We start from the raw sequence: 27056 nt of genomic DNA, 5'->3' as shown, positions 1-27056 counted from the left end.
CAGCATGCATTACTTGGCACTTAATCTAGAATTTCATGTGCTATTACGTTGTCCAGTTACCCAGTATTGTGATAGCCCTTTGCAACTCTTCAGTCAGCTTTGGATTTAACTACCTTGAATAATTTTTCATCATTTACAAACTTTGTCGCATCACTGTTCTCTCCCTTTTCCAGGTCACTAATGAATATGCTGAACAGCGCAGGTTCCAGTACAGATCCTTGGGGGACCTTGCTGTTTACCTCTTTTCATTCGTAAAACTGACCATTTATTCCTACTCTTTGTTTCCCCATCTTTTAACCAGTACGAGAGGCCCTTTCCTGTTAGGCCATAGCTACTTAGTTTTCTTAGGAGCCTTTGGTGAGAGACCTTTCTGAAATCCAAGTACCATATATCAACTTGATCACCTTTCCCACATGCTTGTTGACACACTCAAAGAATTCTAGTAGACTGGGGAAGTGTGACTTACAAAAGCCACGTTGACTCTTCCCAACAAATCATGTTTATCTCTGTGTCTGATAGTTATTTACTATAGTGTCTACCAATTTGCACAGTACTGAAGTTAGGTTTACCAGCCTGCAACTGCCAGAATCACCTCTGGAGCCCTTTTTTAAAAACAGGTGCTACACTCGCTACCTTCCAGTCATCAGGTACAGAGGCTATTTCCAGCAAAAGGTTTCATGCTGCAGTTAGTTCTGCAATTTCATTTGAGTTCCTTCAGAACTCTGGGTGAACACCATCTGATCCTGGTGATTTATTACTGTTCAATTTATCAGTTTGTTCTAAAACATCTTCTACGGATATCTATGAGGGACAGTACTTCAGATGTGTCACCCAAAAAAGATAACTCGGATGTGGATCTCTCACCCACATCCAGGGGCAACAGGTTTGTAGAAATTTTGGTGGTGCCCAGAGCCCTCTGCCCCCCCGCACCTGCCTAAGGCGCTGGGAGGAAGTTTGGGTGGAGGGAGGAGGTCTGGGGTGCAGGTCCTGGGCTAGGACAAGGGACTGGGGTGCAAGGCCCTGGGCTGGGACAAGGGATTGGGAGGAAGTTTGGGTGCAGAAGGGGTGAGGTTGGGCTCTGGGATGCAGGGGGTAGGGGTGCAGGAGGAGGGATTGAGGGGTGCAGTGCATAGGTTGGGTGTGCAGGCTCTAGGAGGGAACTTGGGACGGGGGGGTGCAGGCTCTGTGAGGGAATTTGGGGGCAGAAGGGTGTGTGTGTGTGTGTGGGAAAGGGGTGGGGTGCAGGCTCTGGGAGGGGGTGTGGGTGGTGCAGCGCTTATCTGGGGCTCCCAGGCGGGGTGGGCCAGGTGGCCTCCGCATGCTGATACCCCCAGGCACTGTCCCGACAGCTTCCTATTGGCCGCAGGGGCGCTTGCAGCGGGAGCAGCACGTATGGACACAAACCCAACCCACCCTGCCCAGGGGCTGCCAGCCACATGGAGCAAGCAGGCAGGAAGCCGCCCAGGTTTGCTGCGCTGCCAGTGGTGGGTGGGGGCCCTGTGCCGTTTTAAATGGCCGGGGGGGGGGGGGGGGGGGGGGGGGGGGAAGAGGGAGAAGAGGGGAAGAGAAGCACCTGGGGGTGGAAAACAGGGCCGAGAGAGAAACCCGGCCTCAAACAGTGCTGGAGCCAGGCCCCAGGCCAGGAATATTCCTGGTGCCCAGGCACCACGGACCCATAGAACTTGCCACCTATGCCCACATCCTGTGTAGTGAAGACCGAGGCAAAGAATTCACTTAGCTTCTGTGCATGCTCCTTTAACACCTGAGTTTAGTGGCACCTGTTCAGCAGACTTCCTGTTTCTGACGTAACTATCTTACTGTTAATTTTTGTCTCTTTAACAAGTTCTTTCCTGGCCTGCCTTATTATACTTACACACTTAACCTGCCAGAGTTTGTGTACCTTCTTATTATCCTCACTAGGATTTGACTTCCAACTTTTGAAGGATGCCATTAAATATGAAATCAAAATTAGCTTTATTTTAAGCACGGAATTCCTGCCATCATTCATTATATATAGGTACTTATTTTATAGCTTTCTTGCATTTTCCATCCTGCATTGGTATCTGGCCCAGTTAATGTTATTGTATCTCTGGTATCTGTACAGTTAATGTTTCAGTAGAACTTTGCTTGCAACAAGGCTGCTTTTAAAAGTTTACTTTGTTCATTTTCTATTTAAAACTATAAAAGTACATAGATACTTTCCAGGGTGGGGGGAAAAAAGAGAAAGAACGAGACTTAGTGGCAGAACCTCTGAGTATGAACCCGAGAGCAGCACAGGTACTAACATGGAAAAAGGATGCTTTTCAAAATAAAACTGTATGAAAACTAATCTCCCTGTGGCACCAGCTCAGTTTCAAAACAGTTTCCTGTGAGGTCCAGAACAACATCACTGTAAGAAACTGATCTCTGAGCATAAAAAAAATGAGTAGGGAGACATTCAAAGACAACTTTCCCTCTAAACCCATTTCATAGTACATCAATTTAAAAGGCAATATAGCCCTTTCCCTGAAATACATTTTTATTCCAAGGACCCCTTTCTGGAAAAAAGGTCAATAGAATTTTTTCCCTGCCTAAAAATGCACAAAGTACTTTCTTTTATTTTTCACGCTACATGGCTTTTTATTATCTTGAAGTTTTGAAAAGGTCTGACTGTCCATTTTGTTCTAATACAATTTTTTCAGCATCTAGATACCACACCAATTGGTGCTCAAAATATACACCTATGGTTTGGGCAAATCAAACCCCTACCACCTCACCTCACCGCTCCTCCAAATTAAATTGTTTTAAAAGCAAGTTTACATTATTGTTTGTATTACAATGGTATTTTTTTGCTTTTTGCTAATGTAAACTTGCTAATATAAACAAACACATTTGCTACCACAATAATTAAAATAAGTCAATTTGGATTTAATTTACATGACAACATTCCTCTCAAAATGGACTATTATGAAGCTAAATTAAAAACAATCAATTCTTTTGAGAGAAGACTGTCAAAGACACAGACAGGAATACCATGAACTGTCCTTTGGACTTCTGAAAATCCCTCCTTTAAACTGTATTTGGAATATTACTTTAGCAGGCCTATACTCCTTTAAGGGAGTTTAAGGCCCAGACAATTTAGCTATCTTTAATCCAGAAAAAAAAAAAAAATATTTTGTTCAGAGAGCTAGCTGCAGTTATATAGTTCAGATTTCCAGAATCATCAATAGCCGGTCTGTGTGAGAGAAAGAAACTGCCTTAAATTGTTGTGCTAATTAAAATTAAAATCGATGAGAGTCTGCAGACAATAAAAAAAACCGATTAGAAGATAGAAAGCTTCCTGCAATTATACAACAGGTGAGAACTTACAAGCATATAGGACTTGGCAAAGAAATTATATATTTGCCTGTGTTTATCATATACATTATGAAGTCATGTTCTAATGGTCTGTCCTTGAGGCAAGAAGCCCAGATTGCTGCATTTAGCTAGAAAGCAAAACAAACAAGAGAAAAACTAAATGCACCTTTGCCAATATGCCGCCTGGTGTTCTCAATGGTGGAATTCCGGTTAACATTAGAGAGCAGCCCAAGGCAAAATCTGTTCTTGTTGTTTGAAGGATCAGTAAAACCATCTACCAACACGCTGGTGGAGGAGGCATGAAATGCCTCCCCAACACGATTGTTCAGCTCATAGTAGACAATAGAACACCAGTGTTTTGGCTCTTCATAAGCAACTGCCTGAACATCTGCAAAGAAACAAAGAAAAGGTTACAATCAATGGCACTGCAACTAATATGTGTCTGAACTTTAAAGTTCTGCAATCTGTAGACCTTGGCTTAAGATCACAGAGAAATTCTGGATAAATAACTGCTAATTAAGTGCACTCTTCTATGGAGTTCATCTATCATTTAATTATTAAAAAAAAGAAAAGAAAAGAAAGAAAAAAAACCCACTTTTCAGAGCCAAAGAAAGAATTTGTACAAATACAGTTAAGATAAAATTACTTGCAAGACTTCAGACACAGGAAAAAAATATCAGAGCTGGCAGCACGTACTTAAGTAAGAGAACATGTTGTGGGCTCAACAACCACACCTATCAAGCACTCCTGCGTTCTTTGCAACATATGACCTAGATCAGCACTACCCTGAGTGTTGACAAATCAGTGAAGTACTCCCTCAGTTTATTTTACAGAGCTACCAAATTTTAAAAATATTCTACATGTTACAAAATTCTGTATTAACAATGAGAAATCACATAGCAGAAATTGTCAGAGAACAGCTGGAGGTTTTCACAACTGCCTAGGAGACAGCTGGGATTTTGGCCACACAGACATGAGTGAGACATGGCTTGGGTTTTTGGTATCCAGGTGGCAGATTAATCGTTTGCATCTGGGAAGGCGATGCACCTCTTTTCCCCATTCACCTACTGGACAGGTGCAGAAATTACTTTAAAATTTGGGAAGAGGATGTTTGAATTCTTCATTTCTCTGCCCTACAGGCCACGGGATTGGTTCACAGTGACCTTCCCCAGTATCAGCCACTACATCCAACAGTGGCAGTGGATCTTCGCACATTAAAGTTGATGGTTCTATTAAAGTGATCAGCAATGAAATAGTCAACGTGCAGGTAGTCACTAGATTTCAGTGTTAACACCCTAATGAGATGCATAAGCAAATTTCACATTTCAGAGCATTTGTTTCATACTCTTTGCAAACTCAAGCAGACAGTACTGCTTCAGTTTAGATTCTGAAGATTTTTTCCCCCAAAATCAGAAGGGATAGGAGGCTTTTCTAAAAAGAAAAAAACAAATTAAAGCTTAGACTTTGGAACACAATTATGCAACAATTTAAAAATATGGAATCAGGGGAATTTACAAGGCTATGAAATTACATTATACACAGGAACCAGAATATAGTATTTTGGGCTACAAAAAAGGGAATGAAGTTCAGCAAAATGCCATGGAATAAAGGTTTATGCATCAATATTGAACAAACCTTTAAATACTAACAAATAAGAATGCTTTAAGATTTCATGAGATACCAAACGGTCATTAGTTAGGTAACATCAGGATCCCTCAAAACTTGTTTTTCCAATATTCTGATAATGGCAACAATCGTTCTTCCATAACAAACAATTCCTTATTCAGCTAGCAAACCCTGCAACAGTTTGAGAGAAAATGTGTATCCTGAAGCATCCAATCTTCTGTTTGCGCCTGCCTGCCAAGCTCTAAAAATACATGGATGTTTTAAAGGTAATTTTTTTAATTTTTGCTTTGGGATTTCCCGCTTTGCATGAAGGACATTTTCTTTGACAAAGGAGTTTCAAACAGGGTGTCCAACAACAGTATGTGCTTCTTTGGATGTTTCCACTTAATGGAAAAGGAATGCCCAATATAGCTACAAATTATTAAAATCACCTCCAAATAAAGGAGGTTGAATAAGAGATGGGATGTGGCTGTTCTGTGTGTGAGGGTTTTAAAGTGAAGACGACGACTGTTTCTGGGCTTAGTACACACAGTTTAGGAATCTGAGATAGCAGCTCTGCAGATCACAGCCCTAAATGCAAGCTGAAGTGCTAAAATGACAATGACGTTGCAGCAATTTGTTTCTCCTTTCAGCGCATTCCCGATGCCAACATGAACTTTAAGACCAACATTCTATATTTTCCTTTTGCTTAGAAAAATGATTTTCATACACTGATTTTTTTCTGATAAAAAGGACATGAGCAGAATTTTAAAAATATAAAATGTGATTATCAGGCCGACAAATAGTAAGAAAGCATGTAGCCTATGCAACGTCAAGCGATGAAAACTGTGCGAGAGAAAAATCTTGGTGCAGGGTTTTTTCTAGTGTGAAGTCCACTGCGGACCAAGAATATGCTGGGAAATGCTCATGAAAAGGGGTTTAAGTTCTGTAAAGCCACAGTACTGTTAAGCCTTTTCAAGTCATTGTAAAAACAGCCTTTAATTACTAGTAAGGGGTTACTACACTTTGCTTTCAAATTAAGTTGCCAGTAACTACCAAAGCTACCGCTTTGCCCCAGTTCTCAAACTCAGGAAGAAATCTTGCCAGCTGGCCATTCTTACAGAATGAATCATATCTCTCTCACACAGATTTCATACTAACTTCCTTACGTTTGCTTTAAGTCATGCAGAGCAGGTGCGTTTTGTCTCTCCATTCCCAGCATGGGCCAACAATGGAAATTACCCAGCTTCAGTGACAGGATGCAGCTTGTTAAGTCAAATCTCTTAAGACTAACAAATCTCCATAAAGAACATGCTTCTAAACATTTGCAACTAAAACATTTAACATAAAAGTTTATTGAAACAACTGTTTTTATATAACTACAGCAGACCTTTTAGGAGGGCAGTTAGACACTGGATAGGTACCACAAACAGACAGGAGCTCAAAGAATGAGCAGACAGATATAAGCAAAGAAATAAATTTGTCTTTTTCCCTTGCCACTAAAGAAACAGTGAATTAAAAGAGACTATTAAACTTACTAGCAGGAAAAAAAAGGATTTAAAAAAATAGACCAAGTAGAAATCTTCTCTTTTAAGAATGAAAAGAAAAATGCAAGCCATTTCCTTTGGTTGTTAAGGGTCTCACATGTGATGCAAAAATTCCACAGCACAGATATAGTGTATTTACAAGAAAAAATGTGCAGAAGTCTGCAGAGTTAGGTATAAACACTGATAAATGTACTTTGGGCCTTCATCAGCTACAAAAGACAGTACACAATAGTGTATAGATCAGCAAAACAACTGAAAATGCCAAAGATGGTGCTTATCAAATGCAAGCTCACTCTGAAGAAGGAAAATAAGTGAACACAGAACCGATATAAATTATATTAAAAGAGCAGATATATTTGTGAGCCCAGACATTTTAAGCTTAACAACAAAACTTGTATGAAATTAAACAATAGCTAAATTGTTCATATGCTTGTAATCTTTATAATCATTCTGGCACAGCGTTCAACTTGCTACTCTCTCCCCTGGCTGGATGCACGGCTGTGCGAGCCTAAGTGTTCTCAGAGGGGGCTATTTCTCACCATGTGTTGAATGCACTAAATCCTTTACTCAGCAGTTATATTTGCAATGTGTTTAAAAAGCCGTGTGTAGAAAGTTGCCTGTGCCATACGACGTAAAACAAAATGAAAAGAATTTAACACATTTTTCCTGCAGCAATACCACCTTATACTACAATCTCACAAGCTAAAGAGGGTCATACCAGGTCACTACTTACATGGGAAAGGAAACATTCCTCCCCCCAAAGCTCCCAGAAAAAAACCCAGAGTGCTGCAAGAAGCAGTGTTGGCAATTCAGTGTCATGCTCTTCTCTAGAAATCAGAGCTAAGCCAGTGCAATATAATGGTGTTTAAGAGGCACTTTGGTTGGACGTACTGTGTTTCAGAAGACGAAGCATACGGAGATCCTGACCCTTTGTATTAAAACATTCACTTTTTTACTTTTACACAAGTGTAAAGATGTTAGTGCCAGTGTCCTGACCAAATCTCAATTTAGGCAACTATACTCCCTGCTCTAAATTCACCCACCCACCAACTGGATATCAACCGTACAACATCAGGCACTGTCTCATTAAGTCACTATAATCATAATAGATACCTTTCAAGGCCTGTTAACAGGTGTGCTGTGTGCCATTACACACAATTACTATACTTTACCATAAGAACTGTTTAACTTCAGTGACTGTTACAAATGAGAGTTTGTAATAATGCTTTTGGATTCTTCTGGTTGGAAGTCAACATTTAAAACGTAAAACACGGTGATGCCTTAATTTAGTCATGTATGGTCACAGACTTTTTTAGACCTAGAAGCTCATAAGAGAGTATAATTTCACTCCAGCTGGGAGAGGAGGGAAAGGAATCCATATTCCCTTTAGTTTTTCTTATTGTCTATAGTTACATATTTCCATTAAATAATATGAATCTAGATCAATATTCATCTTAAAACTTGAGACTCTGCACTTTAGAAACCAAGCAGAAAAAAAACACATATAGAAGCATTTTACCTCCTCTGTTTATTTCTGGGGGAATTGAGGGTGCCATCATGTTGGTGTCCATTGGCTGTGAGCCATCCTGTGTCATCTGATCTTCTGGAGGCAGGTAAGCAGGAGGGGGAGTATCAGCTAAATATAGAAAAGGCAGAGATACAATTCCTTCCCTCTCTTTAAAATGTACATATATATACACACCCACATAAACAGTTCAGCGTTAAGTTGGAAATACTTTCAGCCTGACTCAGCCATAACTTCCACCCACTCATCAGAATATCTCAGAAAGCGATCATGGACCTTGATTCAGGGAAGCAGAGGATTACTGTGTATGAAAGAATATAAGTAATTTTTATTGTAGCTATAACTATCAATCCACAAGTGAAAGCTTGGCTGCATTTCTGTCAACAGTGCTTCACAAGTTCAAAGCATTGTATATACATTAAATGTCTCCATGCTCAGCACTTTCAGCCCTACAGTCATACAGAACATGAACAGAACACAGGCACAGGATTTGGATCAAGAGGTTCTAATCTCATTAATGTTGTTTCCAATGTGGCCCTCCATCCGGGTAGTATCTGAACATACTGCGTGTGTTAATGAATTTCTCCTCAACATCCTTGTGAAATATCACCACCAGTTTATAAATAGGGAACTGAAGGACAGAGATTTAGGCCCAGATTTTGAAAAGGTATTTAGGCATTGCTGTGCTCACTGTTGCAGTACCTAAAATGATTTTAACAGCCTAAGTCTCATTGTCAAAAGGGATTTAGGCTCTTAGGAGTGCCTTAAAAGCTCCTTCCTGACCCCCACAGACTTTTTGCCCTGGTGCATGAGATTTGATTACTACCATTCTGCACCAGAGAGCAAGTAGGCAGCCTATGCAGCACTGTTATCTCCATCAATAAGTGAGTCATTAACTATTATGACAAGTAACCAAAAGGCAAACAGGCCAATAACTACACCATTTCTTTCATGCAACTTTCTGGCCTTCAAAATCTCAAGCTAGTTAAAATTAGTAACACAAAGCTCTCAACTAAGCATTACAGTAATACTACAGCTATGTTTTTCCAATTTTCACTATCCTTTTCTGCTTGACCTTACAAACAGTCCCCTTTATGGAGAGTAGGCAGCATGGAATAGAATTCTAAGTTTGTGGGGTGAGGATCAAAATTTTGAGTCTTTATTAGGTCTCGAATGAACTTTGAGGCATTTGTGTAATTGCAACTGTTATGCTACTGTTTGTATGTCTATATAGTACTGTGAGAAGGCCATCATTTTAGCCAGCATATATAAAATTTTCACATTTCTAGATATAGTCCTGCTCTCCTTTCATATTTTCACAACTGGGTCTCCTCCTGCTCTACTAACTCAAAATGGGTGTCTGCCAAGAGACCTATCTCAAGGCAATGACTCAGAATACTGAGTCAGGACTAAGAGAGCCTCAAGATGGATGCCTTTTCATCTTTTCCACCACAATGCTCTCTCATTCAGTTTCTTCAATGCAGCTGCTGACTCTGCTTTACCTCTAGCCAGGAATGCTGGCAAAGACAGGACTCCTCAGAAACCAAATCCAATGACCTATCATAAAACATCTGGCATGGGGATACTGTAGGAGATTTTTCCCATTACAGACAAAGCATGGGACCTCTGTGACCTGATCTGTATCCACTGGGACAGGGAGTCCCAGAGCCTAAATCATAATCAGCAGTCTTTCAATAAAATGTGTGTGTGTGTGTGTGGGGGGGGGGGTGTTAACCATAAAATGTACTGATTTTTCAGAAGAAATTACAAAACACATGCATGCAGCACACACAGTTCTGTAGTCTTTACACATCAAGGGAAATTCTTGAAGACAGCTATCAGTAGTTAACTTCAATGAACACCCCCTTTACACAAGAAATTACATGTCTATATTTGCAAATCTCTCTCCCCTTCGCTCCTCCAGCCCCAAAGGAAGGAAGGCAGCACACTATTTGCCCAGGCTTCTTCTCCCAGCAGCAGAAAGTTAAATCAAAAACATCTTTCAGAGGCTGCTTTCTTCATGATACTTAGTCATGGACAAACCAGGCAAAAAGATAGACTTTTACAGAAATGTCTATAGCCAACAATCAAAACAGAAATAAAAGGCAACTGTTCCACTGTCTTTAAGACAGACATGCTGAAGGTTTCTTTCCAGGGCCTCTGCTAAGAGACCGTTTTGCAGCTGAAGCATTTGTTTCTTGAGATTACATCACCATTTGAATGAATTTAATCAAGTGGTGGTAGTGTAATCCCCTTGGGAAACATCTTGTATAGAACCATAACCTAAATGCTGAACTTAAGAGTAAGTCTCTTTCCTGAACAAGGACATTCTGTAGCAATAGTTGTCAGAACATTAGATGTGCATAACACCCCTCCTCCCCCAAACTATATCAGGACTCAATGCTGCAATAATATACTATTCCCTCCCACCCACCCCCTCCAAATACAGCTGATTTGTAAAGCAAAAACAAAGTATTTTACCTGCATTAGAAAGAATACTAAAAATTGAACATTATTGCTAGGCAGCCTGATTTAGTCGCCACGTTAGGTAGCATCTCTTCAACTAGCTACTGAATACACTTAAGTGCTGGCTGATGACGCTTTTGCTTAACGATACTTGCAATATCTAGCTATACTCTCCTTAGTTCTTACAGAAGGTGAACTTACCTGGCATCTGGAAAGGACTTCCTGGATCCGAGCTAGCAGGAGAGTGTGGATAGGTGCTATTGCTGCTTCCAGGGGAGTTGGGATAACTACTATTGGGGGAATGGGGGAATGGATGACTGTTGGGTTGCTGGAAAGAGTCCGGGAAAGTGGCATTGTGTGGCATGTGAGGCTCATTTTGTCCCAAGTTGCGGAATTGAGCCAAGAGACTGTGCTGAGGGTTGTATTCACTGTGTCTTGGAACCAGCACTGGAGGAAGAACTAGAAGGGCAAAAAGAAAAACAACATTGAAGATCTGATCCCTAAGGGTTATATTATGCAGAGACATTTGTACTTAGATGAAGTAAAAAGAGTTCTTCAGAGTCCCTTATGCCATATAGATGTGTCTCAGAAATGAGGTAGTCACATTCTAGGAACATATGTCTAGGCAAGAACCCTTTCCTCGTATCCTGTTACTGCATAATTTAAATTCACAATGATCACACTAGCTGTCTGGATCCCCAGCCATAAACTTGTTTTTATGGAAGGCCAGTGTAGAAGAATAAAGGGAAAAGCTATAACAACCTTTTCTTTTTTTAAAAAAATAAATGATCAGAGATGCAATGTATTTCACAATTTAATGCTGACATGTAGTTCATGTTAGTGCACTTGGTTCCCATGCTAATCGTTTAATGGTCTGTAATCCAAAACCCTGCTAATAAGGACAGATTTTTTTTTTTTTTATTTAAAACACAATGCTAATACTACATGGGCCTTGAACTAATCCTGGTTCCAACAGCTGTAATTTTATTTTTAGCCTACGCAACGTTAATTAAAAAAATGTTACTAGTTTAACCCTCTATGCCAATTTACCAACAAATGCCAAATTTAGAGAGGGTTATATAATGCAATTAAAACAGAGCAATCTGGCAAATGAAAGTCCCACCCTATGTTACTATGGGACAAGCGAGATACAGGTCAGAACTTGCTAGATCACACTCTCAAGATCCATACACTCCAGGGAAACAGATTTCCTTTTAATTCATTTTAACAGAGGAAATGAACAGGACACCAGATGTGTTAAAACATAATAATCTTAGTCAGCTCTTTCAGCCCAGCATTTCTGCCTCCAAACTCCTTATAGCAGTGGCAGAACCACTCAGAAGTTTATCCAGCTCTTTTAAAAGCACAGCTGTAGATTTTTATTTTGGGAAGGGGTGGGAGGAAGAGAACCGTGGGGGGAAGGCGCACACAACAGTGGGAGACACATGGAACATGATTCCTTTTGTTCCACCCCACTTCACTCCCAGGCTAAGGAAAACTTGGGGGAAAAAATCCCTTTTGGAGCCTGCAGAGAAGGAAGGAGAAGGGTGGGAGGGAATAGAAGAAATACAGTCTCTTACCCCAGAGGCTTATGCTGCCTCTCAACTTGGTCTGGCCATGTGAGGAAAGGTCTAAGACCCAGATGCAAATTATGCATGTGGCACTTTGAACAAAGGTCTTCTCATTCCTCTGTTTAAAACTCACTCTCTGATGAAAGCAACTCAGCTGTTTACCTCAACTGCACGAGAGGCCACAAGAGTGTATGCAGTGTTTCTTGACTTTGATATATTATGGGGAGGTTTTATTTAGAGAAGCTAGCCCAAACCTGCAAATCTTCACTCACTCAAACAGTCCTGACAACATGGGGAATTTATACTTAGAGAAAGGGTTGCAGGATCAGACCCTTGGACTTTAAGGTCAAGCTGCAAGTCAAATCAGTACCAATTTTACATACACATCCAATTTCACCAACAGCGGCTTCAGCACAGTTTTCACTACATTTACAATCCTTAAACCAGGGGGTCATTCTTTAAATGGACTGCTTCATAGTTAACTGTGTTCATTTTATGAGTGGAATGTCACACTAGAGGATGAATGTACGTTATGAGAGGAGGTTTCTTCATCTTCCACATGCTAGAAGTTCTTGCTCTTTGGCCTAATACATCACCAGGCAAATGAGTAAGAGAAACATGTTCATTCTATCATGCATATTCCTTGCTTCTAAGGAACTATTTTAATTAATAACTGGAGAAAGTCATTTAGATTTACCCCAACATTCACCTCAATATTTCAAATCTTACCAGTTGCAACACAGCACACATCAAATTCCAATTCCTCTGAATATTAGGATTCCTCTTTTCATTAAAGTTTGCTCTGAAAAACTTTTGGGTTTCTGAGCACGTCTTACTCAAAGTTCAAATAGTGTATTACTTGCCATAGCAAACATGTGTTGGCCTAATAAATAAGAAGTGAAAAGGGTAACAATGAGAATTTATGTTTGAAGATATAAAGATGGGAAAGGGAAAAATAATTCTTCCTTACTTTTCTGGGCATTAAAACACGGCTTCCCTATATATCTATTTCCTGCGGATGAAGGTCAAACTTTTCTAAGCTAATATCTGAAAAACAAAGTACACCATCTACCTTTCCCACCCCTACAATGACATACATGACGTCGCAGGAAGCCATGCGATTTATAGCATTTTTTAAAATAGCTGGAGGAACAGGATATTTTCAATATGGGTTTAGCAATTAAAAAAAGCAGTATCAGATTTTCCCAAGGCATGCACACACTATTTCCAGTTGGAACGGAGCCCTTCTTAAAAAAGAAAAACAGGAATAAGTACAGATGTAAATTGTACATTTCCCCCTCCGTGTCTTCCCCTCCCCTTGCACTCCAACCATTTCCAGGTACATGATGTGGCTTTGGCAGGTGGAGAAGAGAAAAGAACTTGCAAAAAAAAGTATTGTATTACATCATAATTTAAGCATTATTCCAAATTGTAAAAGAGTTTTGAAGATGTAAAACATTACTGTAAAGGAGCAAAGCAGGGGTTAAAGAAAACCTGTGGGCTCAGCTAGCCCCACTCTGCTATACCTGCAGCCAATGCCAGGCCAATAAGGGGGAGAAAAGAAGTGAGCCAAACTCAGTTGGGGGCTGACTGGCGAGGAGACAGCAGCAGTTTTCGGAGCTACTGGAGACAAATAAGCCTTCCCCTGCCAAGGGGAGCCTACAGCTCAGCCCCAACTGTGGGGTAATTGAACTAGCAGGGCCCTGCCCCAGATTAAAGAGACTAATAGGAAGTAGCTCAGGGCAACAGGTCTTGAAAGCTCCCCCTCCCCCCGCAGAGAGGCAGATCCATCAACCCCTGTTTAGGGGTCGAACTACACACGACCCTGGGGAGGGTCTGGGTCCCCCCTCCAATCCCTCTGCCCAACAATCTAGCTACTAGGCCACCGAAGGCTCTATCACAAGTGGTAGAAAATGCAGGCAATGCCCTAATCCCTGCCGAAGGAAATTTAAAACAAAACAAAACAAAAAAGGTTTCAGAGTAGAAAGCTCTTGAATGGAGATAGAACAGATGCTGAAATGGATGGCCGAGCAAAACACACACCATCAACAGCAGCAACTCCTGCAGTAGATGGCCACACAGCAGCAAATCCACGAATTGGCAGTCCAGCTAGGGTGACCAGACAGCAAGTATGAAAAATCGGGACAGGGCGTGGGGGGTAATAGGAGCCTATATAAGAAAGACCCAAAAATCGGGACTGTCCCTATAAAATCAAGACATCTGGTCACCCTAAGTCCAGCAACAGCAGCAGCAGCTGGTCGTCCAGCAGGTGCCCTCCATACTGCGATCGAGTGCTCCAACAGAATCAACTAACCTGCCCCATCAGGCTTACCAAGTTGGAGCCTGATGATGATCCTAAGTTTTCTTAGAAACTTTTGAGAAGGTAGCCACTGTAGCCCTGAGGCCAATTGACTGCAGTGCTGGCCCCATACTTAATCAGGGTAGCACAGACCACATATCGTGCTTCAGACCCTGCAGCCGCCAAGGAACATGCCCAGGTTAAGGCAGCGATATTCGATGCCCTAGACATGTTGGAGGAGACATTCCGTCAATGCTTCCAAGGGGAGCGGTACCCACCGAGAACCCAACCCCGCCTGGTCGCCAAGAAGCTGCGGTACCCATGCAGAAGATGGCTCAAGCGAGAGGCAAAGTCAGGAGCGCAGGTTGCTGAACTGGTCCTGTTAGAGCAGTTTGTCCAGATCCTTCCCCTTGGGGGAAGAGAGCGGATGTTGAGGTACCATCTGGAGACCATGACAGATGCTAGCTATCCAGCTGACTGAGAATTACCTAGCTGCCATGTCCCCCTATGATGACATCCCCTCAGGGACCAGCTGTAACCAAGAGCCCCATTGTATGTCTCAGATGATGATTTTTAGTAAATGGCAGAGTTGTTTCAAGACTCTACAAACATCCCCACCAACATATACCACCCCCAAACAGAGGGCCTGGTGGAGCGCTGTAACAGAACCTTAAAAACAATGCTCCAAAGGTTCGTCCTGATGGATGTCTGACACTGGGACCAGTTACTCCCTCCTCTTCTATTCGCAGTCCGAGAAGTTCCCCCGTCTTCCACTGGCTTCTTGCTATTCAAGCTTTTCTATGGGAAGCAGCCCCAAGGGATTTTAGATCTAGTTCAGGAAATGTGGGAAGAGCAGCCATCTTGAGCTAACATAGTTCAGTACATCTTAAGCCTGTGGGAGAAACTTGAGGCTTTAGGTTCATTTGCCAGGGAGAGCCTCTTAGGCTATGTCTACACTACCGCGGTAAATCAACCTACGCGAACAACACAGCTGGAGTCGACGTACCTTAGGTTGAGGGGTAGAGCACAGGGGTCGACTGCAGACCAATTTGCAGTCGATTTGGCGGGTCTTTATTAGACCCGCTAAATCGACCGCCGGTGGATCAATCCCAGAGCATCAATCCCGGCTGTAGTATAGACCTGCCCTTATATGCCCAAGAAACTGCCTACAATAAACTAGCACGCTTCCGAGAGTTTCAGCCTGGTGATCAGATACTGTTATTATTGCCCAGCTCGGAGTCGAAGCTCCTAGCCTGCTGGCAGGGAGACCTATGAGGTCATCCGATGCGTGGGACAGGTGAAATAAGAAATCAGGCAAACTGACAAGCGTAAGCTACAACAAATCTACCATGTGAACTTTTAAAACCGTGCAAAGCCCAAGAAAGCTTATTAATAGCTCCCTACCCACCAGGGCCTGAACTAGGCCCTTGGGCTGCAGAGGTCTCAATGCCAGGTGTGGTCAAGATTGGGGACAACAACCTTACCCCGAGCAGAGAGACCAGGCATCATAACTGATCACTGCCTTCTCCTCTTCCATGTTCTCTACCTTACCAGGGCAGACTCACCTGATAACCCATCAGATTCAGATGGAACCGGGAGTTAAGGTCAGGGAAAACCCTCGGTCTCTGCCTCAGAAGTTAAGGGAGATTGTGAAACAGGAACTCCACTCAATGCTAGTGTTGGGGGTGATCGAAGAGTCTGGAGAAGCCCCGTGGTACTGGTCCCTAAATCCAAGGGGACCACTCAATTTTGCATCGACTTCTGCAAGGTCAATGCTGTATCAAAATTCAAAACGTACCTGATGGCACACAGATGAGCCACTCTGGACTTACAGGGATATTGGCAGATCCCCCTCACATCTGTATCCAGGAAAAAGATAGCTTTCTCCACCACCTTGAGGCTTTCAATTCCAGACCACACCCTTGAGATTGCATGGGGCCCCAGCCACATTTCAGCACTAATGGACCGAATCCTTCGCCCCCATAGCTGGTATGCAGCTGCGTACCTAGATGACGTGGTGATCTATAGTCATGACTGGTAGACCCATTTGAAATACATGACCGCAGTGCTACAGTCCCTCGAGGCTGGCCTGACAGCAAGCCCCACTAAATGTTACCTCGGTAAGGATGAGACCACCTACCTCGGGTACACCTTGAGAAAGGGCACAAACTGACCCTTGATTAGCAAGGTCCAGGCCCTCCCAGACAAGCTCCCATCTTCCTCAAAGCAGCAAGTACACCAGTTTCTAGGTCTGGCCGGATATTACTGCCGCTTTATTACAGGGTTCTCATCCATTGCAGCCCCTCTTTCTAATCTATTGAAGAAAGAGCCCCAGAAATGATCCAGTGGACCAGAGTCTGTGAGGAGGCTTTTCAAACCCTGAAAGCCCAGCTTTGTTGAGAACCAGTCTTGTATAGCCCCAACTTCACCAAGGAGTTCAGACGGACGCCTCGGACATGGGCCTAGGGACTGTTTTATCCCAGGTAGTCAGAGGTGATGAATACCCAATCTTACACATTAGCCAGAAGTTGTTCCCGAGGGAGAAGGCCCACTCCGTAATCGAGAAAGAAGCCTTAACAGTAAAATGGGCTGTGGATTCACTCTTATCGCCTTTGGGGTGCACCCTTCACACTAGTCACTGATCATGTCCCTTTCTGCTGGCCACATGCCATCAAGGATACAAACCCCCGAAATATGAGCTGGTACCTCTCCCCTCCAGCCCTTCTCCTTCCTCATTCAGCACTGAGTTGGGAGAGCCCATCTGAATGCCAACTTCTTCTCATGGGATGGTGAAGAGCAGTTGAAGGAGGGGAGGCAGACCCCAAATTGTGTCCTAAGGGGGGAAGGATATGTGAAGGAGCAGAGTAACTGCCGCCTGGCACAGTAGGAGTTAAAGAAAACCTGTGGGCTCAGCTAGCCTGGCCCCCTACACCTGTAGCCAATGCCAGACCTGAAGGGGGAAGAAGGGAGCCTGGTTCAGTTGGGGGCTGACTGGCGAGAAGGCTGGAGCTCTAGGTTTGGCTGCCTGAAAGTAAACCTTCCCCTGCCAAAGGGAGCCTGCAGCTAAGCCCCAAACTGTGGGGCTACCAGGGCCTTGCCCCAGACTAAATAGCTCAGGGAAACAAGTCTTGAAAGGCCCCCCTCCACCCCCACCCCCCGGCAGAGAGGCAGATCCATCAACCTCTGTTTAGGGGTTGAACTACACAAGGCCCTGGGGAGGGTCTGGGTCCTCCTCCAACAACTCTGACCAATGATCTAGCTACTAGGCTGCCTGGCCACCAAAGGCTCTATTACAATTACATAAATGCCAATTATTTCTTCAAAATGTTTAAAAAATTCAGTCTAGTCTACGGGGTAGACAGAGCAAAGCAAAGCCGGCCCATCATTATCCCTAATTCAAGCCACCCATACCCTTTACCCCAAAATCCTTAAACTTGAGTTACGTGGTGCTTTTAATAGGCGTCGGCTGGCCCATCAGGCTACAAACTTAGCAGCTCCGAACACACACTAGACAGTTGGAGTGCCATTTCCAACTGAGTGAGAGCTGCCAACTCAAGAGAGGAGTTGGCTCCAGTTATCTGCACTCGAATTAACTGGGCAGGGAAGACATGGCCAGAGATTGTTCAGAAGTATGGAGGAATATGTAACAGTTCAAAATGCTAGTGTGAACACAAACCATTCTTACTCCCCCGTTTAAGTCTGTAGGCTTCTGGTTATGTTGAAGACCTGAATCACATGGAACAACAAATTACCGAGGCTCAGTGCAGCAGAAAAGGATAATGGAAGGGGAGAAAGCATGGGAGAGCATGTTATTTGGTGTTAAGCCAGCACAAATGTTGCTATAAAATAAAATAATCTAGTAGGGCATAGATCTTTGCTGTGGAGAAACCTGAAGGACACTGCTCTAGGTGATAGGAAAAGGGAGACATTTCTTCAAGCTTTCTCAATGAATAAGAACAGATACAGTGAGAAGCAACAATATTAGTTTTACCTGAGACAATCTTTAACTTGTTTCTTGTTAATACAGATATCCCTATTTAATGAGGGAAATATGTATTCATTAAGTGCTTTTCAGAAAAATGGCTAACAAAAAGGTACCATCTAAACTGGACAGATCTGAGAGTCACATCTGTCTGCTTCATTAATTAAAGTAAGGTTTTTATCTACCAATTAGAGCAATAGCTCAACAAAGCAACAAAACAAAGAGCTAGATTCTAGATCTTCTCAAACACCAGATTTTTTTTTTTTTTTTTTTTTAAACTCCAGGTCTAAAATTTGGTCCTTAGTTAAGCTACGCAACTCCACCGAAGACTGCGGACAGCTTCTGCAGTCTGGGGATTGTACACGTTTAATTAAGGACATAAAACAAAGGTTCTACAGGCCAAATTATTACCACTCAGTGCATTAAAAAAGGGGTTGGGGGGGACCGGCTTGACTTTCAGATTTCAGTTTAAGTTTGCAGAACTGCAGCTAGAAAAACATCTTATTCGTAAACGGAGTAAATTTGCATCTGGAGTCAGTCACTGATATTTACATATAGATTTACAGAGACACTATTCATAGTAAATAAGAATATGACCACATTCAGTTCCAAGCATGAGCTTGGTGCTGTACAAAAGTACAGCAACAGGGCCATTTCATCAAAGAACCTATAGTACCAACACACACAAACTAGCAGAAACAAGAAGCCATAAATGGCCAGATGAAATTTCTAATTACAGTCGCATTTTTTACTTCAATAGTAATGGTAATCTTTATGGAAGTAGTTTAGGGGAAACCTATTGGTCCCTATTCTTTGTGCTCTGTTTTTCTGTACAATGAGTCTCTCCATTACTTCATTCTGTTGTCCAACCAATAGTAGTGGAATAAACTAGCGCAGCACATGCTTCTAACACCCAGAGAAGAGTGAAATGTGTGCAATTTTAGTTAGTTTCAACTTTATTTCTGAAATACAGAACAGAACAAAATGGGTGGAGTAAGAACAAATCTGAATTTCCTTTTTAAAATCTTCATGTTTAGAAGTGTAAAAATTAATCCAATTGAAGGACCTGTAACATTTTCAAGTGAGGGCATGTTTTCTCCCTCATTTGGTTTTGCCATCATCCTACATGAGCGCAGATTAAAGGGTTTAGTTCCCTTGCCACCCGCAGCTTTGTATTTATCTCCACCTGCTAGCAACTAAACTTTGGTAAACCTCTCTCTGTTTGAGACAGAATCTCAGAAGCCAAGAACTGAATGGAGGAGACGGGAGGAAGGGAGAAGTGGAAGAGAAAGGAGAGATACTTTGATCATCCATCCTCCACGATGTTAAACTACTTCTTGAACTCCAGGTACATATGCAAATTCCAGTTTTCCCATAAAAGTTATGAATAAGACGATGAATTGCTGTTGCATTTTCACTATTTACTCCTGGTGGAATTCTGTGCATAATATTTTCAAATTCTGCAAAATTCTGCCTACTTTGTCAAAACACAATATAATCACACCAGTTTCAATTGTTTTTGGTAATTTAGTTCAAAATAGCTGTCAGCAAGTATGTCTGTAACAATACAGACAGCAAAAAAGATTCAGTAAATATTTTTTGACAAAGTTTCCTTACTAGACATGTTAATACAGAGCTCTGAGTAATAATTCATTTAAACTATAATACAGAACCATATTTCCCACATCCCCCAGAAGCAGTGCAAAGGCTGGGTGGAGTCGGGTAATGGAGGAGCTGAGGGAGAGGGAAATAACTGCTGGGAAGGAGCCTGGGTGCGAACTTGGAAGGTTATTGGGTATGGATGGGAAAAGTATGGAACAGGTTTTTTTTGGGGGTGGGGAGAGACTGTTAGGGAGCTTCCCCCAGGCAGACCCTGGCTGACCCCTGACTGACTCTCCCATTCAGTCAGGCACGTGTCCCTCCATCCCCACTCAGCCACACTCCCCCAATCCGCATGTGGCCCTGCGCCTCCACTCCCATTCTGTCCTCCCCCACTAGCCCTGATAAGCCTGTCTGACTGCCCAGCAGCCCCACACAATCTGTCTCCCCATAGCCCCTGTCTCCTGACCTGGCACTACAGGCACTGTGAAGGCGGCTCTGCAGGCTCTCTCTCTCTTCCCTAGCTGGCTGGGAGCAGTTGCTTTGTTCTATTGCCACAGTGCCCTCTGGTGGGCAAAAGGTGGAACTGCAGCACCTTTTCAACAGAAGCTTTTTCTGCTCAAAAAATTAAAAATATGCACAGCTCATTAATTACGTACACACACAGTGGCACAGAATAGGAGTAACTATTAAGATTGTAGTATGCATCTGTCAAGTCATGGTACAGTCAAAGGAGCATTTGTACAATTCCTGACACATTGGGGCCCCCTATCCCAAATCAGGGTCTCTGGGCAGTACCATATACCACACACACACACACACACACACACACTTTCAACTGCATTTACCCACAGTCACTTGCTGTTTTATTTGAAATGTTCAATTCAGAACAAAACCTGCAGTTTAATTTTTAACTAAAGAGAAATATCAATAGCTAAGGGAAAATAGAAATGTGAGGCTTGCGCTCATAATTCAAGATAGAAAATCTTGTATGGATGAAGTGGCAAAAGAATGATTAGGAAGGAGAAGGAAATCCATATGGTAATAATTTTAGCCTATAAAACTCTAAAAAGGTTTAGGTCTTAGATTAAAAAAAAACCCACATCTCCCTCCTATTCGATTCCTCAGCAGTTGAAATCAGGTGCGACATACTGGCTAGCAGCCCCTCAGTTTAAATAAAGATGGTTTTAGTGCATTTTAAGTTGAGGACTCAAGTTGAATTTGCTTGACTTTCTTTGGCATCTGTAGTGTTAAACAGTTGATGTGAGCGTGCTGGTTGGAACCTTTTGCCAAGAACCCTCTTTTCCTTGCAGAGGTTAAATACTGAGTGGAAAGAAAGTTTTGATGCACTTAATGTTTCAGATAGTGCAAGAGAACAAGACTCTCCTTGGCAAGCATAAGTAGTCTTTAACAACAGGACATGTTCCCAAATATAAAGACACATTTCTACAGTGTGGATTAAGTTGCTCTTAACAATAACTAATATTGTTATATCCAAAGCTGGTCTCAGAGGACCTAGCTAAATTATGCTGTTCTAACACCACCTGGTTCAAACAAGGTTTTTCTATGCCATGTGGTGGTGAAACTTTGCTTTACTTTTTCTCAGAAGTAGAAGTGCCAAGATTTTAGCTGTTTGCTTCAACAGGACTTAAGTTACAGTAACTGTAAATGGAAAGGCTCATTAATAGCCATCCAGCAGTCTGTTTTGGGTGACTATGATCAGACAGGCACACATTCCAGGCTATTCATTCAAGGAGACAGCTGAGAGTCTGGTTTTCTTAACTTTATTTCTCAATTTCAGTAGACTTCATAGCTCGATTTGTCATTTTGCATATTTGCTACTGAAGACTTAGTTTAAAACATTTGTTGCTTCATTTACTGTAATTTTAAAATCAGACATCTGGTAGAACACATTTGGCAAGTAATATTAGTAAGTTTCCTGCATTATAATGCTCAGTTAACATTGGAGGCTTTACTTGGATGCCCACTGATTCATGAAATTGACATTTGTTCAAAGTGCTTCCAGAATTCAGCAATAATTACATGCCTATGATTAAAGCAACACTTATTAGCTTGTGGCAAAAGTAATTCTGACAGTTCTGTAGTGGATAGTTAATAGTTTGACAGTGTATGTTAATTTAATGACATTTAAAGTGATCGAGCTTCTCATTACACCTGTAAGCAGCACTACCAATTTGCCATATAGGTGAAAAGATTTGCAGCTTCAAGTCTGGAGTGACATTTGACAGGAATTTGGTTAATTTTTAAAAGGATTTATTCTTATTAAATCCATCAATAATGGGATCCCCTTCTCTGGTTCACATTGGAGAATGACAAAAATATTTCCCAAATTGGGTTCCCTCCCAGTTGTTTTCAGTGATGCATTTTAGAACTGAAATTGGCAAAAATTAGATGAAGAAAGCTCAATACCACTTGCCAAACAAACTGGCAGTTGTCTGCTATTTTGGGGAAACATCCTAGAATTGTACACACCTGTTGTAACATGCTATTTTTAAAGCTACGCCCAACAGTAATATTATGAAGCAATATGACAAATCCTCTCACCAGTGACACTCTGCATTCTCCCATCCCTGAACTTGCAGAGCTATAGGATGCCTAATAGAGAAAAAAAAAGTCTAGAAACAAGAATTTCACTAAATACAAGTCAGACCGTTTTTTCTTTTCCTTGTTTAAGTCAGCTAGTGACTAACTCCCTGTCTCCAACCCCCCTTCCCATCCCTTTCTTCTTCCACCTCTAATTCATCCTGTCTCCATTTTCTTGTCTCCTCTTGGATGATTTCCACTCAATTTATCTTCTCTGTCTTTGAAAAGGACACTTCATTTTTTTCCCCTCTCCATTCTCCAGACTGGAGCAGCACCAGCTTCTCCTTTGCCCTTGTTCTTTTATAGTCTTTCCCCATTGCTTTCCTCCCCCACCTCTAATTCTATTACTGTCTAATGTTCCCCTCAAAAAGTGCTGGCAGTATGGGAGTATTGCACACAGCTGGTCCACTCTGCTCCCTCTAGTCTTCCTGATCAAAGCTTTCCCATCTGGCCGGAAACAGAGCAGAGAACTGAGTGCTGATCAGAGTTCTCCCAGGTGTTGGAAGGAGGAGGGAGTTACTGATCAGTCCTGGAATCCTTACACTAGCCAGACAGGTCACAAGATAGTAGTGCTTAAGAATAAGTTTGCCAATTGTTATAACTTCTCTCTTGGTCCCAAATTCAATTCTGAAATGATTTAGCAGCTGTTACCTTGAGAATCACTAGAAAAACCACACCAACAGAAACTGCATACCAAGTATGGAACCCAAGGTTCAAATGATAAAGTACTAATTTTAGTGATTTGATTTTAGGTTGGCTAAAACTGCATCAGAATTGAAGTGCAGTGAAAAAAGCAAGATAATAGGTAAGAATGAAATATTTAAAGGGCCAGAAACAATTGCAGGACCAGTAAAGTTTTCTAAATAGTGATCCTAGGACCAGAGAGAAAGCCTTTTAAATCCCCATAAGGTGGATGCGGGTGGGGGGGGGGGGGAGAGAGAGAATCCAGTTTGGGTACAAATTTCAGAGGCACAGCACAACTTTCATTATTTTTAACACATACACGAACAAGTTTTTAATGAAACATGAGACGAAATGCAAGCTAGGACACATTTTAAAGTTGATTTATCTCAGGACAGTGTGGATCTCAAACTGGCTTAGCCAAGACTGTCACCAAGACTGTCACCACTTAAGGGTTTTCTCCTCTCTGGTGAATCACAGGGTTGCCTTTGTGATCAGAAAAAAAAAAAAAAAAAAAAAAAAAAAATTTCACTCTAACACAACACACCACACATCTGTGTCTGATTATACAGGCTCGATTTAGACAGCAAGTTACTCAGGAAAATGATCAAGCCAAATCTGAAGAACCATGCGGAGGGCATGAGAGGAGTCCATGCTGGGGATGAAGACAACATGACATGGCTACTGTTTCTCAGAGTCAGACCTCTGCTGCTAAGGCAGCAAGAAGCCTCCTATACATTTAGCATGTTGCTTCCTACCCTTAACTGACCTGCACTTCGAATCCCAGGTGTGCTGACTGACTGGAACATCAGTCTTCAGACTGAAAATAAAAACTGGCCTCTTACTTCAGTTTCCCAGTAAAGGCCACCAAGTGGCAGTTGTGCTTCATATGGCAATTTGGGCAGGGTACATGCATTACTAGTCATATCAACTCTCCTCAGCGTAGGGCATAGGCCACAACTGGCTGCACAGAGCCAGAGGAAGAGTTTAACAAAAGGAATAGGCCAGCTGAGCTAATCATCCATTTCATCCATTCGTTATTGGTAATTACAAGGAAACTGGAGCAGGAGCAGACCAGTTATTTTCAGCCTCAGATTAGATGCACCAGTGAGCCAGTCAATACCTATAGGATTTTTGAAGTTTAGATCAGCAATTTGCGCAACTAGTTGTGAGTAATTATGTTTTATATCACCCTTTCGCTATGTGTGCATCTACAGTGCCTAATTCAACAGGGCATCAACTGCTTTTGCAAACTACTGCAATAAAAATACCACCACCACCCACATCATTCAGAGCAGGAATTGGGTTTACTTGGATTAACGGACAACAGGTTTTTTTCCTAGCCTGACTGCATGTTAAATTCTCAACAGTCCTTAGAATTTGATGGTCACCTCAGGTTTGGAGAAAGTCAAAAGTGCAAGGGATTGCCAAAAAGGAAGACTTAGTGTATTGTACATAACCACCCTCCTTCACATGAGTAAATATCAGAAAAAAAGTTAAATTAAAAAATTATGGATTAGAAATTTCTGCTAGCAAATTAATTAGCTTGACTCTCAAACTCATTTAGCTGTTTTACTTTCCATTCCTGTTCCCATCCATGTAATTAATAGATGTTCCAGTTATCTCATGGTTATTCCATACCATGAGCATGACTACTGTTTTTAAAATTTCAGAATGATGTATAAAAGACAACCTAAGGTTTGGTTTTTAAACCATTTTTTCTGCCTGTTTTTAAAATACATTAGAAACTCAGGTCCTGTCTCGCTTGTATGACTATGATGACCAGAAAACTAGTGAAATGAAAATGCAAGAGACAAGATAGTAAAAGTGATTTTCGGTCAAACTGTTTCCAGTTTATTAAAAAAAAAAAAAAAGTTTTTACACCCCCATATAACTCAAAAGACTAAGTAGCAATTGGGAGAAATTAAGCTTTGGTTAAAGATTCATTACACTCCTCCTCTTTCAGTTAAGGCAAGAGAGTTGACAACAAGTTCCCCAAGCAAAACTTGAGGTGTCATTCCTGATCTTTCCAAGGGAAGGAAAAATAAACCCTTGACCGTCTCTCTCTCCTTCCGGCCACACAAAAAACCATAATCCCAGCTTTTAAAACCGCCTTTAGGTCACCTTTAACTAAATCAAGGAGTGAAACGTAAAGAGGCAAACAGACTGAGTCATGCTAAATAGGCCAGTCAGATTTTTTCAAGAGGTTCTTAAATAAAAGTTTTGTGCAAGTTTTAAAAGCTTTGCCTTGCCCTGCCAACAGCAGCCAGTCAGATTTGATATAGCCATTAAGTACACCATTGTCTGCACTAGCAAGTGTGCAGCATACAAATGACTCTGCATAAAATGACAACTGTTGAGCTATTCCAACACAGTTGTAGAAGGTACTGCATTCCAACAATTTATAGCTGTTTGCCAGATGACAAGCTTCCCTCAGCATTTTCTTCCTTATACCAGCAGTCTACGAAGAAGCATGCTTTCAACAAAGCCTAGATTCTCCAGTCTTAAAATTCCCAGGAGCCTCCTCTCCTGCCCTTCCCCCAGTGTCTCATAACAGCCAACTCTTATATTTTCAGCCTCCTGTTTGTTGCTTTTTAAAACAAACAAACAAAAAACAACCTTATTTGAATGTGATATTTTAAATTTTAAAAAGTAAAAAAAAAAAAAAATAATGACATCTGGGGTTAGAAATGAGATGTTCAAATCTGTAGGTATTTTCTAAAATCTATATGTTCATCTTGTGTACAAGAGATGAATATCACTTTAGCACCACAAGTTTTAAAAAGCAGAAGTGTCCATAAAAATTTGTGGCCTTCATTCCCCAGTGTAGAGTGATGTGTGATTTTATACATATCAAGGGTAGATTTATTTTATTATGAACCAGCTTTTCAAAAACCCCCAAATAGGATATTGAAATGGAAAAATGTAACTATATATACACACACACACACATACACACACACACAGTATACAATTCCCCCTACTTTGCACCTTGTCCATATGAGTAAAAGCCTCCACCGTTATTTTAGAGGAAGGGTGTCAAACATATGACCCATGGGCCAAATCAGCTCACATGAGGTAGTGAAATTTTGGTCCCACTTACATTTCATCATCATCACCATCAACTATTAATTCCTGAGAATGTTAGAAGATGAAACAGGGAAAATGAGAGTGAAAACCTTAAAGGGGGTAGGAACTGAAGACAGTTACAGGGAAGAAAATGAAGAGGAAACAACTGAGGAAACCTGACAGACAGAAGAGGACAGAAACAGAGAAAGGAAGAGAAACCAAGGAGGAGACCAAAACCAAAACACAACCAACCACTCAGGGTACTGAATGGGCCAATAAGATACTGAATAATAAATACAACTTCAGTTGATACAGAAAAGCTGTATTCTCCCGTAGATCTCTCTACAAACATCCCACAAACATCAGTGGGACATTAACTGTGCACTGAGGAGAGTACAAAGTCCTGAGTTTATATCCCAGCCCACCGCCTATAATAAAACATAAAATCCATCCCTCCTCCTCCTGACACCCCCGTGCTAGAATTTTTAAACTATCATGTCTAGACATTGCACAGGTCTCAGAACAGTGCTCTATTTTAATTATAAACTGCCAGATCTCCCACTCCCATTCTCTTCACCTCTGCTTAACTCCATTCCTGTCTGTCCTTACCCTCTCCTCCCTGCACTGCTCCCCTCACTCCTACTTCCCTTGGCTTTCCATTTAACTGATCCCCTCCTAAGTATTCCACCCCCCAAAACAATGGAACTAACACGCCATTTATCGTCATTATATTGCTCACTCAGCTAGTGTGTTTTACACCTTCCACCACCGC

General features: G+C 41.7%; 1 protein-coding gene across 1 annotated transcript in view; it reads right to left on the bottom strand.

The window, feature by feature from the left end:
- The window catches only part of SMAD1 (SMAD family member 1), a 71221-nt gene that overhangs the window by 7446 nt on the left and 36719 nt on the right, over positions 1–27056 (bottom strand). Inside the window, exons 3-5 of the mRNA XM_034771817.1 lie at positions 10681–10938; positions 8008–8124; positions 3503–3724 (exon numbers count right to left, since the gene is read on the bottom strand). Of these exons, the coding sequence (XP_034627708.1) occupies positions 3503–3724; positions 8008–8124; positions 10681–10938 (597 nt within the window). The remainder of the gene's footprint in view (positions 1–3502; positions 3725–8007; positions 8125–10680; positions 10939–27056) is intronic.

Source organism: Trachemys scripta, chromosome 5 (assembly GCF_013100865.1).
Source record: "Trachemys scripta elegans isolate TJP31775 chromosome 5, CAS_Tse_1.0, whole genome shotgun sequence".
Classification (NCBI taxonomy): Eukaryota; Metazoa; Chordata; order Testudines; family Emydidae; genus Trachemys; species Trachemys scripta.
The sequence above is the reverse complement of the archived record's forward strand: the minus strand, read 5'-3'. Positions and strand labels throughout refer to the sequence as shown.